General features: G+C 33.3%; 1 protein-coding gene across 7 annotated transcripts in view; it reads left to right on the top strand.

Annotated features, from left to right (window-relative positions):
- Nucleotides 1–16,648, top strand: part of AKAP9 (A-kinase anchoring protein 9) — a 148,589-nt gene that overhangs the window by 45,524 nt on the left and 86,417 nt on the right. For all 7 annotated transcript variants that reach the window (XM_076006446.1, XM_012779613.3, XM_076006445.1 and 4 more), the window contains exons 8-12: nucleotides 4,041–6,428; nucleotides 11,603–11,816; nucleotides 14,049–14,128; nucleotides 15,484–15,622; nucleotides 16,387–16,472. In XM_076006446.1, the coding sequence (XP_075862561.1) occupies nucleotides 4,041–6,428; nucleotides 11,603–11,816; nucleotides 14,049–14,128; nucleotides 15,484–15,622; nucleotides 16,387–16,472 (2,907 nt within the window). The remainder of the gene's footprint in view (nucleotides 1–4,040; nucleotides 6,429–11,602; nucleotides 11,817–14,048; nucleotides 14,129–15,483; nucleotides 15,623–16,386; nucleotides 16,473–16,648) is intronic.

The following is a 16,648-nucleotide window of genomic DNA, read 5'->3' as shown; positions in this document are numbered from 1 at the left end:
TCCTATAGTCTCTATCCTCTAGTCTTTTCTGTATGAGAGCTGAAGTAGGCCAAGTATAGTTGTTTTGTTTGACCTCAGCTGGAAACATGCCCAGAAACTCTAATTTTTTGTCACTCTGTCCATGTTTACAAGTGACTATGAAAGCACCATGAGTATTGATTTTTGGGGTTACATATAAATTTTAACAAGAATTCACAAATAAGGAATCTGCGAAAAATAAGGATGTAATATAGTACTTTTTATAAACTTAGGTTCTTCTGCAAGAAGTTGAGTAATTACTAAGACAAGAATATTGTTTGGATAATAATAAAATTATTAGCATTTATTAAGCACTTGCTCTATAACAGGCAATATTCAAAGCATCTTACACATGTTAACTCACTGAATCATCACCACAACTTTGTGCAATAGAAGTACCATTATCACCCCTATTTTACAAGGACACTTGCAAGACAAAGCAAGATGAAATAAATTGCCCACATACACAGGTAATAAGTTGATAGAGCCAGATTTCAAACTTAGGTTGTCTGATTCCAGAGACTGCTCTTAGAATAATAGGAAATGCACAAATTGAAGACATTGAAATTATGAAAAAGACATGCTTTACAACTAAGGTAATTTAAAGATTATTAGGTAAATGTTTATAGGATATCAATTTAGAAGCAGGCCCTTGCAAGACATATAGTGATGCTTAAAATATGCACTTTTCTTCACTAGAACTCAGTTTAGTAGGGGAGCTTTGGCATGTGCACAAGAAATCACAAAACAAGGATAAGTGTAGGTAAAAAGTGTTTTGAAGGTTCTGAGTAGGTCTGGCTTCATAAGGGAAGAGATTCAGTGTAGGCTTTTGGAAGGAGGTGATATTTGAGGGAGGTCTGTAAGGGGGAACAGTCCCTTTTTAATTGTATTTTGCTTCTCCAACAGTTGGAATAATGTATGGAACATAGTAACTACCCAACACTTACTTGGTAGACAAGTGAATAAGTGATGGATCTCAACTGATAGAGACGGAGAGAACAGTTTAGACACGAGTGTGGAGTGGACATAAAGACCCAGGCTGAAACATGTTGAAAATGGCTAGAGAGCAAAAAATATTGTAATTTATCTAGAAAACAATAATCTTTGAAAATGAGTCTTTCCAGGAGGTAAGAGTAGAAATATAATCTTGGCCTCGGTAAGAAGAGCCTGGAAATTGTATTGTATTTATTATATTCAGTAGACAGTATAATTTGAGATTATTTAAAACTCAAGTAATTCATTTTAGTGGAAGAATAACCTTTGTTTATTTGAATGTTGGCAAGAATACTTTTATCAGTGCTTTTCATTAAATATATTTTTTAATTACTCATTTAAAAAAAATTAATCTTTCATGAGTAGTAGTTCTATTAGAGCAGCTGAGGAATTAAGGCATTAGGGTCACAATTGAAACTGTTTTGGTCCCCTAGACAACTGTGTTGATGGTCAGAAGCTCATTCTCATTGTCCACATCCTCCACACTTCACATGGTGCAGTAGGCACAGGCAGGAAGTATAATATTCGCCACTTTCTCAGGTGTATTTCCAAAAAATGAAGGGATTGTGTCCTCAACTACAGGGCACACAGAATAAGTGGTTTAAAACCATGTACTATGACATAAGTGGTACTAAGAAAAATAAACCATAAATTTATGATGTTCAATAGTTGAATGAAGAATTATTTCTTGTTTGTAATTGTATCAGGTGTTGGACAATTTTGAATTAAGTGATACTGTTAGCTTCCCCCCACCTGTAGAAAATTAGGAAATAGAAAAGTTAGATTTTATGACAGCATCAACATTTTTCAAAACTACTTATTTAACAATTTAAGTGGAATTGATCACCATGAACTAATTTTACTTTCTAAGACTTTCCAAATGCTTTATAGATTTATTTTTAATATATAAATATATTTGTATATAGCAAAATAAGAATAAAATACCTCAATATACAGTATTTGTTTTATTTTAGCCTTAAGCATATTCTTTGAGATAGAGGAAATAATATTCTCTATTGTGCAGATGAAAACACTGGGATTAAAAGAGATTTAACTGACTTACTAATGTCATAGTGTAGTACAGAAATTGAAGAAGTCTCAGTATGTGGTAATAACATATGGTGACATTAGATAGGATATGTGACACCGAAACAAAGGTGGTAGAATTTCACCAAAGAGGCTGCACAGGATAGCATTCATTACCTTGGTTAATTTATGTAGTGTAGAATCTGGCCTTCGATTTAAGATAACTCAAAAGTTATCTCAAAAGTCTGATTTTATTTTTCCTTTCAACTGAGACTTGAGCTATCTCAGAGGTGAACTCAGATTTTCCAAGTTCAAGAGGCTAATGTTTAAAGTTTGAATAAAATTATTAATTTATGATGAGAAATAATTATCACAGGGACCTATATATTTTAAGTTTATTGGATTTTGTTTTCTTTCCATGGACAAATGAATGTAAAAAGCCAAGTAATAATTAGAAAGTTATTTAGTGAGCATTAGATCAAAGGATGTTAAAGGAATCAGATATCCAGTGGCATTAGCCTGTGATAACCTGATGTATTTATCTCACAATAGAAATGGTCATGCCTATATACTTAAATTCTTAAATGCTGTTTGCTACAATGCCCTAACGTGGCTTTCTACTTTAGGTAATGGTTTTTCTAGAGAGACCACAATTGTCAAAGGCTAACAGTGCCTTGGTCCCCCTTACTAAGACTGTACTTGAATAGGCACTGCCAGCATTTCCCTCTGAGGCTTTTCTTTTTCTAGTCTTTGACATTTTCTCTTTAGATATGTTATACATTCATTCAAGGTGTCTTTCTGTTTGACTGTTTGACTCTCTTCTCCAGGTAATTTTACCTACCTACTTATATTCTGATCCATTCTGTGGAATTTATTTATTTATTTTTTGGAGGATTACAGCCCTTAGCTAATTACACAGGCAACTAAGTAACTGAGCCAGAACTTTGAGCCCAGAGCTTTTGCTGATTATCCTGAAATAATTGTGAAACCACATATGCCTTGGCCTGTGTCTGGGCTCAGCCTTGTCTCAATTCCAAAATAGAGTGCCAAATAGGAACTAAGGAAAAGTATCTCCCTTACTTTCAAATTTGAACCAAAAGTCTAGGATCAAGTTGATATGCCATACTTGGTATAGTTATCTTAAATTTCACATGAAGTTCAGCCACTTAATTATTGCATATTCCTAAATTTCTGATTAACTTAAGACCCCAAGACTGAAGTTAAGGCAGACCCACAGGAATTTGTATTTGCTATTATTTTCCTCTTTTCATAGCACTTGTCTGTGGAACATGTTCAAGTTACCAGAATACATGAGAGGAACCTTGATTTATATTTAAGACATCTTTCTGAAAGTATCTAGATTGTATGTAGTGCTTTAGCTATGGGGAAATACTAGTCCAGGCTCATGCCTGGAATTCTAGCTCTCTGAGAGACCAAGGCAGGAGTTCAGGACCAGCCCAAGCAAGAGGGAGACCCCATCTCTACTAAAAATAGAAAAAATTAGCTGCGCGTGGGGGCACACACCTATAATCCCAGCTACTTGAGAGACTGAGGCAGGAGAATAGCTTGAGCCCAGGAATTTGAGATACCAATGAGCTATGATGATGCCACTATACTCTAGCCAAGGTGACAGAGCAGGACTCTGTCTCAAAAAAAAAATACTAAATACTTAGAATGTTGATCATTTAATAAGAAAAATGAAAATAGAATGGTTTAGAGACATCTAAATCAGACTGGAATTTTAAATTAAAAATTATAATCATAGTAATGTAAGAGAAATTTTTTCCAAGAAGGCCAAAACTGCTGTAGTGTTTGCTCATAAGTAATGTTGAGTACACAAGTTCTAGTTCTCGTTGTCATGGGAAAAATTGAGGGGCAGGCCCAATATTTTTATTGAATTATTTAAAAAGGAGTCTTCTATCATGAGAATTCTTGAGATTAAGTGGTATAAGTTGCCAGAAGCTAAAAATGCTCTGCTTATGTTTTCTTTTTTTTTCCTAAAGGAACAAGATAAAAAAGTGGAAAACTCAAATAAAAAAGAAATACAGGAAAAGGAAGCAATCATTGAAGAATTAAATACAAAAATAACAGAAGAAGAAAAAAAAACTCTTGAGCTAAAGGATAAAGTAACAGCTGCTGATAAATTACTAGGAGAATTACAAGAGCAAGTTATACAAAAGAACCAAGAGATAAAAAGTATGAAATTAGAGCTGTCGAATTCTAAGCAAAAAGAAAGACAGTGTTCTGAGGAAATAAAACAGTTAATGGGGACAGTTGAAGAACTTCAGAAGAGAAATCATAAAGATAGCCAATTTGAAACTGATGTAGTACAAAGAATGGAACAAGAAACACAAAGAAAGTTAGAACAACTCCGGGCAGAGTTGGATGAGATGTATGGGCAGCAGATAGTGCAGATGAAACAAGAATTAATAAAACAACACATGGCACAGATAGAGGGACTGAAAACACAACATAAGGGAGAAATGGAGAATGCTGTAAGATCGTATCCAAATATTACAGTTAATGAAGATCAGATAAAGTTAATGAATGTGGCAATAAATGAACTGAATATAAAATTGCAAGACACTAACTCTCAAAAGGAAAAACTCAAGGAAGAACTTGGAATCATTTTGAGAGAAAAGTCTGATTTACAGAGACAGCTTGAAGACCTTTTTGAAGAATTGAGTTTTTCAAGGGACCAAATTCAGAGAGCTAGACAGACCATAGCTGAACAAGAAATTAAACTGAATGAAGCACATAAGTCCCTTAGTACAGTGGAAGATTTGAAAGCTGAGATTGTTTCTGCATCTGAAGCCAGGAAGGAACTAGAATTAAAACATGAAGCAGAAGTCACAAATTATAAGATAAAACTTGAAATGTTAGAAAAAGAAAAGAATGCTGTGTTAGATAGAATGGCTGAATCACAAGAAGCTGAATTAGAGAGGCTGAGAACACAGCTTCTATTTAGTCATGAAGAAGAACTTTCCAAACTGAAGGAAGATTTAGAAATTGAACATCGAATAAATATTGAAAAACTTAAAGATAACTTAGGCATTCACTATAAACAGCAGATAGATGGCTTACAGAATGAAATGAGTCAAAAGATAGAAACCATGCAGTTTGAAAAAGACAATTTGATTACTAAGCAGAATCAATTAATTTTGGAAATTTCAAAGCTAAAAGATTTACAACAGTCCCTTGTGAATTCAAAGTCAGAAGAAATGACTCTTCAAATCAATGAACTTCAAAAAGAAATTGAAATACTCAGACAAGAAGAAAAGGAAAAGGGTACACTTGAACAAGAAGTTCAAGAATTACAACTTAGAACAGAGTTATTGGAGAAACAAATGAAAGAAAAAGAAGATGATCTACAAGAAAAAGTTGTACAGCTTGAAGCAGAGAATAGCATTCTTAAAGATGAAAAGAAAGCCCTTGAAGACATGTTGAAAATACACACTCCTGTTAACCAAGAAGAAAGATTGATTTTCATAGACTCCATTAAGTCCAAATCCAAAGACTATAGCTGGCAAAAAGAAATAGAAATACTTACAGAGGAAAATGAGGACCTCAAACAACAGTGTATTCAGCTAAATGAAGAGATTGAAAAGCAAAAGAACACTTTTTCATTTGCTGAAAAAAACTTTGAAGTTAACTATCAGGAGTTACAGGAGGAATATGCTTGCCTTCTCAAAGTAAAAGATGATTTAGAAGACAGTAAAAATAAACAAGAATTAGAGTATAAAAGTAAGCTTGAAGCACTTAATGAAGAGCTTAATTTGCAAAGAATAAATCCAACTACGGTGAAAATGAGACGTTCTGTCTTTGACGATGACAAGGCTTTTATAGCAGAACCATGGGAAACTGGTGAGGTTGTTGAAAAAGATACAACAGAACTCATGGAAAAACTTGAGGTAACCACAAGAGAGAAATTAGAGCTTTCAAAGAGACTGTCTGATCTTTCTGAACAATTGAAACAAAAACATGGTGAGATTAGTTGTTTAAGTAAAGAAGTTACATCTTTAAAGCAAGAGAAAGAACAAGTTTTATTGAAATGTAGAGAGCTAGAAATCATAATCAACCATAATAGGGCAGAAAATGTAAATGTATGTGATGTTCAGATAAGCTCTTTAACAGATAGAGTAGTGACTGTGACAAACAGTGATTCTGGAAGATCGGTTTCTAAAATAAATGAAGGTTTTGGTGAAGAATCGAAAATAATGGCGGAAGATAAAATTGATTTTCAAAATATGACTGTTAGAAAAGAAAGCAATCAAGAACAGTTGTTTTTGGATCACTTGCCAGCAGTAAGAAATGAATCATCACTTTGGGCAACTGAACCAAGTGAAAATGATAAACTTCAAAGGGAACTCAGTGTACTTAAATCAGAACAGGTATGTTTACTTCTTGATATATGGTAAAGCACAATGAAAATGTACACTTCATACTAAGAGTCTTCACTTTAATAAAATAAATTCACATCCTTACATGCAAATTAAAGTGAACCCTTTAATTCTCATTTGAGCTATCATTTATCATTTAAGTATTTGTTATTAAACATTTATGCTTTCCTTTCAGTTAATCTATGTTGTATATTCTACTCAAAAAATAGAACATGGGAATGGTTTCACATTTTCTTTGGAAATACCAGAGTTTAAATGACTTTGTTGAGAATCTCAGCTTTAGAAAAATTACTAATTTTATTTTATAATATTTTGTTGTACTCTCAAAGATTGGTTTTAGAGTTTTTATTTCGTACTGGTGTTTTTAAGTTTCCACAACGGAAAATGAACTGTTAAGCTTTTTAGTACTCTACATAGTTGTTTGGTAGTTATGAATTTATATTTCCTTGGGGAAATAAAACTTGATTTAAGTCCTAGAGTTTTTTCAAAGTCTTGTTATACCTGAAGGGGAAAATACAATATTAACTTTAAATGCAGTTAAAGAATTATCTGCATATAATTAGCAATATCAGATCATTCCAGACAATTTATATTTGCCAGATACTGATATTAGAAATAACAAGAAAATTCTGGGTATCTACAGTATAATGATGCTAATAAAGTTTTATGTGTTTCTTCATTTATTAACAAATGTTTATTGAATCTCTTGCCAGGTGTAGGAGTATAATGACAAATAAGGGAGAGAAGGTTTCTGGTTTTGAAGAGCATATATTCTAGTGAGGGAAGCAGATATTGAGGAAACAAGTAGAGTGGTTAGAAATAGTGATAAATTTTATGAAGAAATAAAACAAGATAATGTGATAGAGAATGATGAGGACATGGTGGCAGTAACCATTAAATGCGGTGGTCAGGAAAGATTTCTTGAAGGAATTGATGTTTGAACCAAGATCTGAATGACAAGGAGGAGCCTGCCACATAGGAATTAGGGCAGTTGTAAAGATTTGAGTGAGTTTGAGGAACAGAATGAAGTCCTGTGTAGTCAAGGGCAGAGAGAGGAAGAGTAAAAGAAGAGTTTGAAGAAGAAAGAGGAGACTAGACATTAGAGAGCCTTATAGATTTTTAACAGATTTTATTCAAAGTACAGTAGGAAGGCATTGAAAAGTTCTCTTTTTATTTCTAATTACTTATATTCATATGATCTTATGTCAAATGTAGATATATCTTACATATTTAATAGCCAAAATAGAGTCAAGAAATTCAAATTGCTTAACTATTAATGCTCTGTTAAATATCTGGAATTGTTTTCAAAACTGTAATATATGATGATTACTCCTAAAAATATCGGATACCACTTAAATTTTTTTAAAACCAAAACTAGATGGAGAATATAAATTACCCAAATTACCAAATATAAATTATTAAAATTAACTCACATTGAAATGCAAGACCTGAATAAAACCAATAACAACTAAAGAATTTAAAATAGAAGTTTTCCCTCTCCCCCTCCTCTAACTAAAAATGGACCAAGACCATCTTACAAGTGAGTCTTATCAGCTTTCAAAGAACAAATATATAATTGCTTAATAAAATAGTATTAAAGAGGGAGAGGGGGCTGAGCGTGGTGGCTCACGCCTGTAATCCTAGCACTTTGGGAGGCCGAGGCGGGCGGATTGCTCAAGGTCAGGAGTTCGAAACCAGCCTGAGCAAGACCCCGTCTCTACCAAAAATAGAAATAAATTAATTGACCAACTAAAAATATATATACAAAAAGCCGGGCATGGTGGCGCATGCCTGTAGTCCCAGCTACTCGGGAGGCTGAGGCAGTAGGATCACTGAGCCCCGGAGATTGAGGTTGCTGTGAGCCAGGCTAATGCCACGGCACTCACTCTAGCCTGGGCAACAAAGTGAGACTCTGTCTCAAAAAAAAAAAAAAAAAAAAGAGGGAGAGGGAAGGAAAAAAGAAAACAAGAGGAAGAAAAACCACCCAATTTATTTTATGAGGCTGATGTAATATTAATAAAAAGGCCTGATAAGAACAGTACAAGAAAATAAAATTATAGACCAATCTCACATGTGAGTGGGGTTGTAGAAATCCTAAATAAAATATTAGCAAACTAGCAAGAATGGAAGAATAATTCAATATCTGAAAAATCTATTAATGTAACTCCACATTCATACATAGCAGGAAAAAACCCATATGAACATTTTAATACATGCCGAACAAAAATCTATACAAAATTTAACAATTCAGAATTTTTTTAAAAAACTTGAGGAAATCAGGAATAGAAGGGAAATTTCTTAACTGCAATAATGGTTTTCATCAAAATATTTAGCAGATAACATGTCTAATGGTGAAATTTAGAAGCATTCTCATTGAAATCAAGCAGAGGACTAGGATACCCACTGTCAACTTTTAACTATTTCAATGTTGTTTTATAGTTCCTAGCCAATGCAGTATGACAGGAATAAGAAGTGAGATAAAGACTTGGAGCAGAAGGGACAAAACTTGAAACTCCACACAATTATGTTTTGGACTTTTGTTAAGAAAATTATAAATCATCAAAGCACATAACGACCTAACTATATGCTAATATATACCATGTTAATAGTGGAAAGATATAAAGTAAAGGCAAATGCCAGTTCTCTCCAAATTCATCTCTACAAGTCAGTGTAGTTCTAATCAAAATTCCAAGGTTTTTCATGGATCTTAAACTGATTCTAAAGTCAATGTAGGAGAGGAAATATCCAAGAATAGCCAAGGCAGTTCTAGAAAAATATATTCCATCTGATATCAAGACTTACTACAAAATTATAGTAGACAGTATGGTTTGATGCTGGGCTAGACAAATAGATCAGTGGAACATAGTGGAAAGCCCAGAAACATATCCAGATCGTTGGGAAATTTTAGAATGTGGTAAGGAGGCCCTACAAATCTGCATTCCAGGCACTTTTCTAGGCACTGGTAATATATTAGTAAATAAAAATAGATAACAAAGAATAAATCTTATATTTTAGAAGGTTAGCGGACATTAAATTTAAAGACAGACAAGTAAATATATCATGTGTCAGGTAATAGTGCTATGAAGAAAACTAAGTATGGTATGAGGTTAGGGATCTACCCAGAAGTGAGTATGGGTGTTTTTTAATATAGGGTAGGTCAGGGAAAACCACTATGGTGAGACAATATTTGAACAGAGACTTGAGAGAAATGAAAGAACAAGCCATATTAGGAAAAATTTATAGTATCCAATCACTGCTTTTGGGATACCTGCCTTTTGATATTGGGAATGGGAGTTAAAGAATTAGAGCCTACCTTTAGGAAAAAAATAACTCCAAGTTGGTTAAAGACATACACATGAAAAGAAAATAGGATCTTGAGAGAGGGAAGGACTTTCAATGAAGACTTTTTTTAAAGCACAGGAAAAGATTAATAAATTTGATTATAATTATTTTACAAGCAATACCATAAAAGAGGGTTAATGACTGGGACCAGATATTTGCCACATATATTAAAGGAATATTAACAAGATGTAAAAATGGGTAAAAGACATGAGTAGACATGTGTCTCAGAATAGAAAACCAAAATAAACATGAAAAGATACTTTCAACCTTACAACAGTAAAATAGCATTTTATACCCATTATATTGGCAAAATATTAATCTGATAATAAAATATGTGGTAAAGATGTGGGGCTGTGAGTACTTGTACACTGTTGATAGCAATATAAATAAATACAGTTATATAAAAAATAAGTTGGTAAAATCTAATGTGCATTATGACCTAGCAATAACATTTCTAGGTGGTTCTCAAAATGTGGTCCCTGACCAGTAGTATCAGCATCACTTGGAAACAAGTAGAATTCAAGTTCTCAGGCCCCAGCCCAGACCTCCTAAATCAGAAACTCTGGGTGGTGAGGCCCAGCAACATGCTTTAATAAGCACTCTAGGTAACTGATGCATGCCAAAGTTTGAGAACCACTATACTAGAGAAGAACTAGCACATTTGTCTAAGGGGAGATATCAAATGTGCCAGTACTTCTGTATATATATATATAATTCACTGCAGCATTTTTTGAAATATCCAAAAATTAGAAATAATCCAGCTGCTTTCCAGAAAGGAAATGGACAAATTGTGATATATTCATATATGCTATACCACAGTTAAAATAAATTCACCTCTGTCTTTGGGCAAATCTGAGGCATAGCGAATGAGAAAAGCAGTTTTTAAAATAAATGCCATTTTATGCCATTTATGTAAATCCTTAAAAATGTAAAATATATAGGCCGGGCGCTGTGGCTCACGCCTGTAATCCTAGCTCTTGGGAGGCCGAGGCGGGCGGATTGCTCAAGGTCAGGAGTTCAAAACCAGCCTGAGCAAGAGCGAGACCCCGTCTCTACTATAAATAGAAAGAAATTAATTGGCCAACTGATATATATATAAAAAAAATTAGCCGGGCATGGTGGCACATGCCTGTAGTCCCAGCTACCCGGGAGGCTGAGGCAGAAGGATCACTCGAGCCCAGGAGTTTGAGGTTGCTGTGAGCTAGGCTGACGCCACGGCACTCACTCTAGCCTGGGCAACAAAGCGAGACTGTCTCAAAAAAAAAAAAAAAAAAAAAATTGTAAAATATAATACATTGTTTATATATACATTGAGAAGTGATAGTATAAGAAATGAACTGAACTTGTACCAAATTTTTAATAATGGCTGCCTGTGGAGTAAGTGAGAACATAGTGGATTAAATTTTGTCTATAATATTTCCTTTTTAAACCAAAAAAGGTATATAGGGAGGAGGGAAATAAAGAAAAATAATACAAATGTTAGTATTTGCTAATTTGGGTTGTAAGCATGTAAGTGTTTATAACACTATTCTTTGTATTTCTCTACATTTTAAATATTTTAAAACATACTATCTATACCAAATATCAAAATTGACTATAAAATTGAGGTAATGAAAACATTGTGCTACTTTCCTTGAAAAAGACAAGTATATCAATGCAGCAGAATGAAGAAAGAAAAAAATTAGACTTTGGTTCTCTTATGTGAATTTTTAAACTTATAACTTCATGTATTTTCTCCCTTCTAGTCATTATATGTAAAGAAATAGGAGTCAATTATTTGATTTGTAATTTTAAAATTTTCTATCATTTATATTCGGTTTAAGAATGATTTAAGGCTACAGATGGAAGCCCAACGCATATGCCTCTCTTTGGTTTATTCAACTCATGTGGATCAGGTTCGTGAATATATGGAAAATGAAAAAGATAAAGCTCTTAGCAGTCTTAAAGAGGAGCTCATTTCTGCTCAAGAGGAAAAGATCGAGGAACTTCAGAAAATACACCAGTTAGAGCTACAAAATATAAACATAGAAGAAACAGGTAAATGGTTTCTGACTTATAAGTACCATGAACCCAATAAGTATCAATTAGAGCCCACCATTCCATAATTCTGTCCATATTTTAGAACCCATAGAGGAAGATGACTTATATATCCCAGGTCTGGATCCATGTGCTTATATAATCACTGGGCATTTATTTAAGTGCTTGAGAAAGCCAAAATCACTCATTTTCCCATAGAAAGTCACAATTCATTGGGAGAGCATATATAAAATCAACTGACAATTTCTGTAATAGAAGAATGAATAAAAAGAGTGGGAGGAGAAAGGAGCAAAGTCTAGTGCTTTCTGGCAGGATGAGTAGGGTGAGGTGGTGGGCAGGAGTAGGAATTTTAGGGAAGGCTTGGCATTTAGCTTTGAGGTGTAAGTACATCCATTTTGGAGAATTGAGAGTTCAAGATATGTGAGAAAGTAGGGATAAAGCTGGAGAGATTGGCAAGAGCTTACATAGAAAAGGTTTTGTGTACTTTGCATGAAGCGTATTTAAGCCTTACGCTATTGGTGATAAGACCTACTGCAGGAATTGAAATAGCAAGAGTAACATAGTAAGATTTTTATTTTAAGGCGACACCATTGGGGTGAGTTGGAGGAGGTGAGATTAGTGATAGGAAGACAGTTAGGCAACTTTGGCAGTAATTCCGATAAACAATATGATATTGAACTCAGTGTCGATGAGGATAGAAAGGAAAGTTAAGTTAAAGAAGTAAACTGTAGTCTACAGTTAATATTAGCAGTAAAAATGGGAAGAATTGAGAATGATCCCTAATTTTCTAGCTTGGGTAACTGAATTGAGAGTTTTTTACAGTCACAAAAAGCACAAGGAACAGATTTGTGGGAAAGATAATAAATTCAGTTTGGAACATATTGAATAAGAATACCTATTGACTTTGAAAAAGAAATATCCACTTAGTGTGGAATGCTCTGCCTAAAAAATAAAATAAAATAAAAATCCAGTAAGTAGTTGAAAATAGAAGTATGAAACTCAGGAGAGAGAGAGAGGTGCAAGTTCAAGACGAAGATTTAGAATCAACATGGAGGTCATCTGCAGCCAAGGACAAGAATGAGACATCCTGGGAGGTTGTGTAGAGTGAGCCAAAAGACTTAAGATGACACTGTGGGAAGCAACAATGTTTAAAGGACCTTAAATGGAAGAAAAGGAACCTATTTATGGACTAGTTGCAGTTAACTTTTATGTTTAATAATTATTTCATCACTCAGTTAAGGCTTCTTATGTTCGAAGTATCTCTGGGCTTCTACTTTTGCCTTTAGGAATGAGGTGGTTTGTAAGTTTTTCCAATGGAATTGCTCTGTTGAAGAGAGTAAAAATTCAAGAGTGGCTGGAATAAGAAAACCATACTTTTTTACATCAGGAGGTTTGGGGTTTGAATTTACTAATGTTTTAAAGTATTCTTTTTATTAATATCCTCTTTAGGTAGTCTATCCAGTGTTTTTCAAACTACAAGTTAATTAATGGGTTCATTGATGGGTGATGAAGTCAGTTTAGTGAGTAATGACCAGCATTTTTTTTTTTTTGAGGCAGAGTCTTGCTTTGTTGCCCAGGCTAAGTGAGTGCCATGGCATCAGCCTAGCTCACAACAACCTCAAACTCCTGGGCTCAAGCAATCCTTCTGCCTCAGCCTCCCGAGTAGCTGGGACTACAGGCATGCGCCACCATGCCCAGCTAATTTTTTTTCTATATATATTAGTTGGCCAATTAATTTCTTTCTGTTTATATAGAGATGGGGTCTCTTGCTCAGGCTGTTTTCCAACTCCTGAGCTCGAGCAATCCGCCTGCCTCGGCCTCCCAGAGTGCTAGGATTACAGGCGTGAGCCAAGCATTTTTTTAAAATAAATAAAAGAGTAGAATGGAAAACACTGGAGCACATAGCATGTAGGGAGGGTAAATATTGATTTGTGAAATTTTTATTTGTTTTACATGGATGTATATAATAGATTATGATATGTATTTCTTAATGTTGGATTATAGTAAAAAAAAGTTTGAAAGTCACTGTTTTATATCATCTTGTAGAATAGAAATTGAAAATCTTACAAATTTTCAGAGACAGTTAACATTAAATGATGGAAAATAACTTTGAAAGAAAGAATTTAAAACTAATCTTTTTTAGGGAAGCTTTTAGTTGAAACATAGGTTAAATATGATAATAGTACTTAAATAGGTAAATTGAATGTCTTAATGCATTATCTTTTCTATTAGGTGATGAAGCAAAGCCTTTACAAATGCTCATTGGAAAACTTCAAAATGCAGTGTCTGAAGAATGTTCTAATTTCTCACAGGTAAGATTAGTGAAAAAGTACCTTTGGACAAGTGCTAAATTTTAAGTTGCTACTCATTTGATGAGCAGAATCATCTAACCTGGTTTTCCCAACTGTCTTACTTCAGAAGTATTCCTGAGTTTTTAACTCAAAATGAGCATTAAAAAATTTCCTAATAATCAGTTTGAAACAAAAGAAATTCAGGTAAATTATCTTACCAGTAGAACAGACACTAATTGTTGATGTTGCCATAGATGAGTTATTTAATTTTTCTGTGTCTCAGTTTCTTCATTTGTAAGTTGAGTGGTCATGTAATTGACAATATAGTTTAAATTTTAAGCAAATCTCAAGAAATCTCAAAAAAATAGTAACAGTAAACAATTTATTTTTTAAATTTAGAAGTTGTTGATGGTTATTTTTATTTGTGTGAGTAACAAAAGTAAAGTTATATGGCAAGCTTATCTAATGAGTATAGGGCATGTGTTTTTTGTTCTTTTTTTTTTTTTTTTTTCTTAAGACATGGTCTCATTCTTTTTTTGCCCAGGTTGGAGTGCAGTGGTGTCATCATAGCTCACTATAACCTCCAACTGCAGGGCTCAAGGGATCCTCCCAAGTAACTAGGACTACAGGTGCATGCCACCATGCCCGTTTAATTTTTTTATTTTTATTTTTTGTAGCGACAGAATCTCACTGTGTAGCCCAGGCTAGTCTTGAACTCCTAGCCTTAAATGATCCTACTGCCTTGGACTCCCAAAGTGCTGGGATTACAGACCTTAGCCACAGCACCTGACCCATATGTATCATTTTAAATGATAGAGTTATCTATTGCTCAGAAAAACAACGAAAACAATGTGTCAAACATTTTTCGGTTTTTGTGTGTCTATAAGCTATAGAAAATACTCTGTGTTACAGAAAAGTGTATGAATGTTACCTCCTCCTCCTTAATATTGTTGTAATTTATTTCTTTCTGATAATCATTTCTGAACTTCCAACTTTATCCTGTATTTTTTTCAAGGATGTTCCAACTTTATCCTGTATTTTTTTCAAGGATGTTTGACATTACAGAGATGATATCAGAGTAAGATCCAAGCTGGGAAGTGGTAGATTAAAGTATAAGATATATTTTATTATTAGAAGGAAGCAGAAAAAATTATAGTTTTGTGCATTGAAGATTATATTTTCCTGATGTAAGAAGAATTTCATGTCATAGAAAAATATAGACATTTCTTTTACAGATTGATTTGGTGTATGGAGGGGTGTTTTCTGACTGATTTTTCTGTGACCTTTTGACTGTCTTGGAGAATAATGTTTAATGATCTTTAGAGGCAGAAATAAAAATTTTAATTACTTATAATACCCAATTTTGTTGTTAACAGACTTTATGCAGTGTCCTTGGTGAATATTATACTCCTGCTTTAAAATGTGAAGTAAATGTGGAAGAGAGAGAGAATTCTGGTGCTTACACTTCTGAAAATCAAGAACTAAAATTACGAGATTACAGATATGAATTTCAAGGTAATAATAGTTTACCACACTATTAAACAGTATTTAGTTTTCTTAAATAAATTGATGACATTTATTTGACCTTTAATTATGGTTTAATCACTAAGCCAGGGTTGAGTTTATTATCTTAACATCTTATCCTTTCTGATTCATGGAATCTTATGTTTAATATACATTTTTAACTTTTATAATGCAGTAATTGTGATACGAAGATAATTGATACTGTCTACAAATTTACTTGTCTCTTCTTTATTCCTCTACTCCCATCTTTTTCCTCATTCTAATTATTTTCTTTAACTTTTTATACCATAGATCAAATCTTTAAAAGTATTGCATTTATTGAATAAGTTTGTCAGTGATATATTATTTTAAAAATGAATAAGAAAATTGAAAAATAAGAAATATATTAAATATTTTTCTTAATAGGAATCTGGCATTAGTTTATTTTAACAAATTGTACCCTCAATTAATTTTCTGGTGTTCCTTCACAGATAAAAATATGTCCTAGCCCCGTCCATTTATATGGATAATGAACAAAATGTATTCAAATTAATGAATACCGAGAGAAATTTAACATATTTTAATATGAAATTTTCAAATTGTCTTTGTGGCAGGTGTTTCATATTAATGAGATTTTTATTTTTGGTTACTAAATATATGAGATTTATATCCAGTAGGCAATTTTCTGAAGTTATAAATAGGTGAATGACATTTATTGGAAGATGCAGACTTTTATGGTGGAGTGAAATTAGTATAATTGTCTGTTTATCATTTAGACCTTCAAGAAAACTTGCAAACTCTTCTCAACAAAGTAACAGAAGAATGCAACAAACTCTTGATACTTCAGAAACAATTAAGCAAGGTATGTGAAATGGAAAATGTATTATAGTGTTTGTGTTTATTTTATTACCTGTTGTTCTGTAAGCTGCTTTATCAACCAAGAATTTATAAGATAAGAACATGAAAAGGAGATTGGGAAAAGTGATAGATAGTTATAGCAAAGAATTCATATCAGTAACTGAAGGAATTTATACAAGT

Source organism: Microcebus murinus, chromosome 9 (genome assembly GCF_040939455.1).
Source record: "Microcebus murinus isolate Inina chromosome 9, M.murinus_Inina_mat1.0, whole genome shotgun sequence".
In the NCBI taxonomy this organism is placed as follows: domain Eukaryota; kingdom Metazoa; phylum Chordata; class Mammalia; order Primates; family Cheirogaleidae; genus Microcebus; species Microcebus murinus.
Note: the sequence above shows the minus strand (reverse complement) of the source record. Positions and strands in the feature narration are given on the sequence as shown.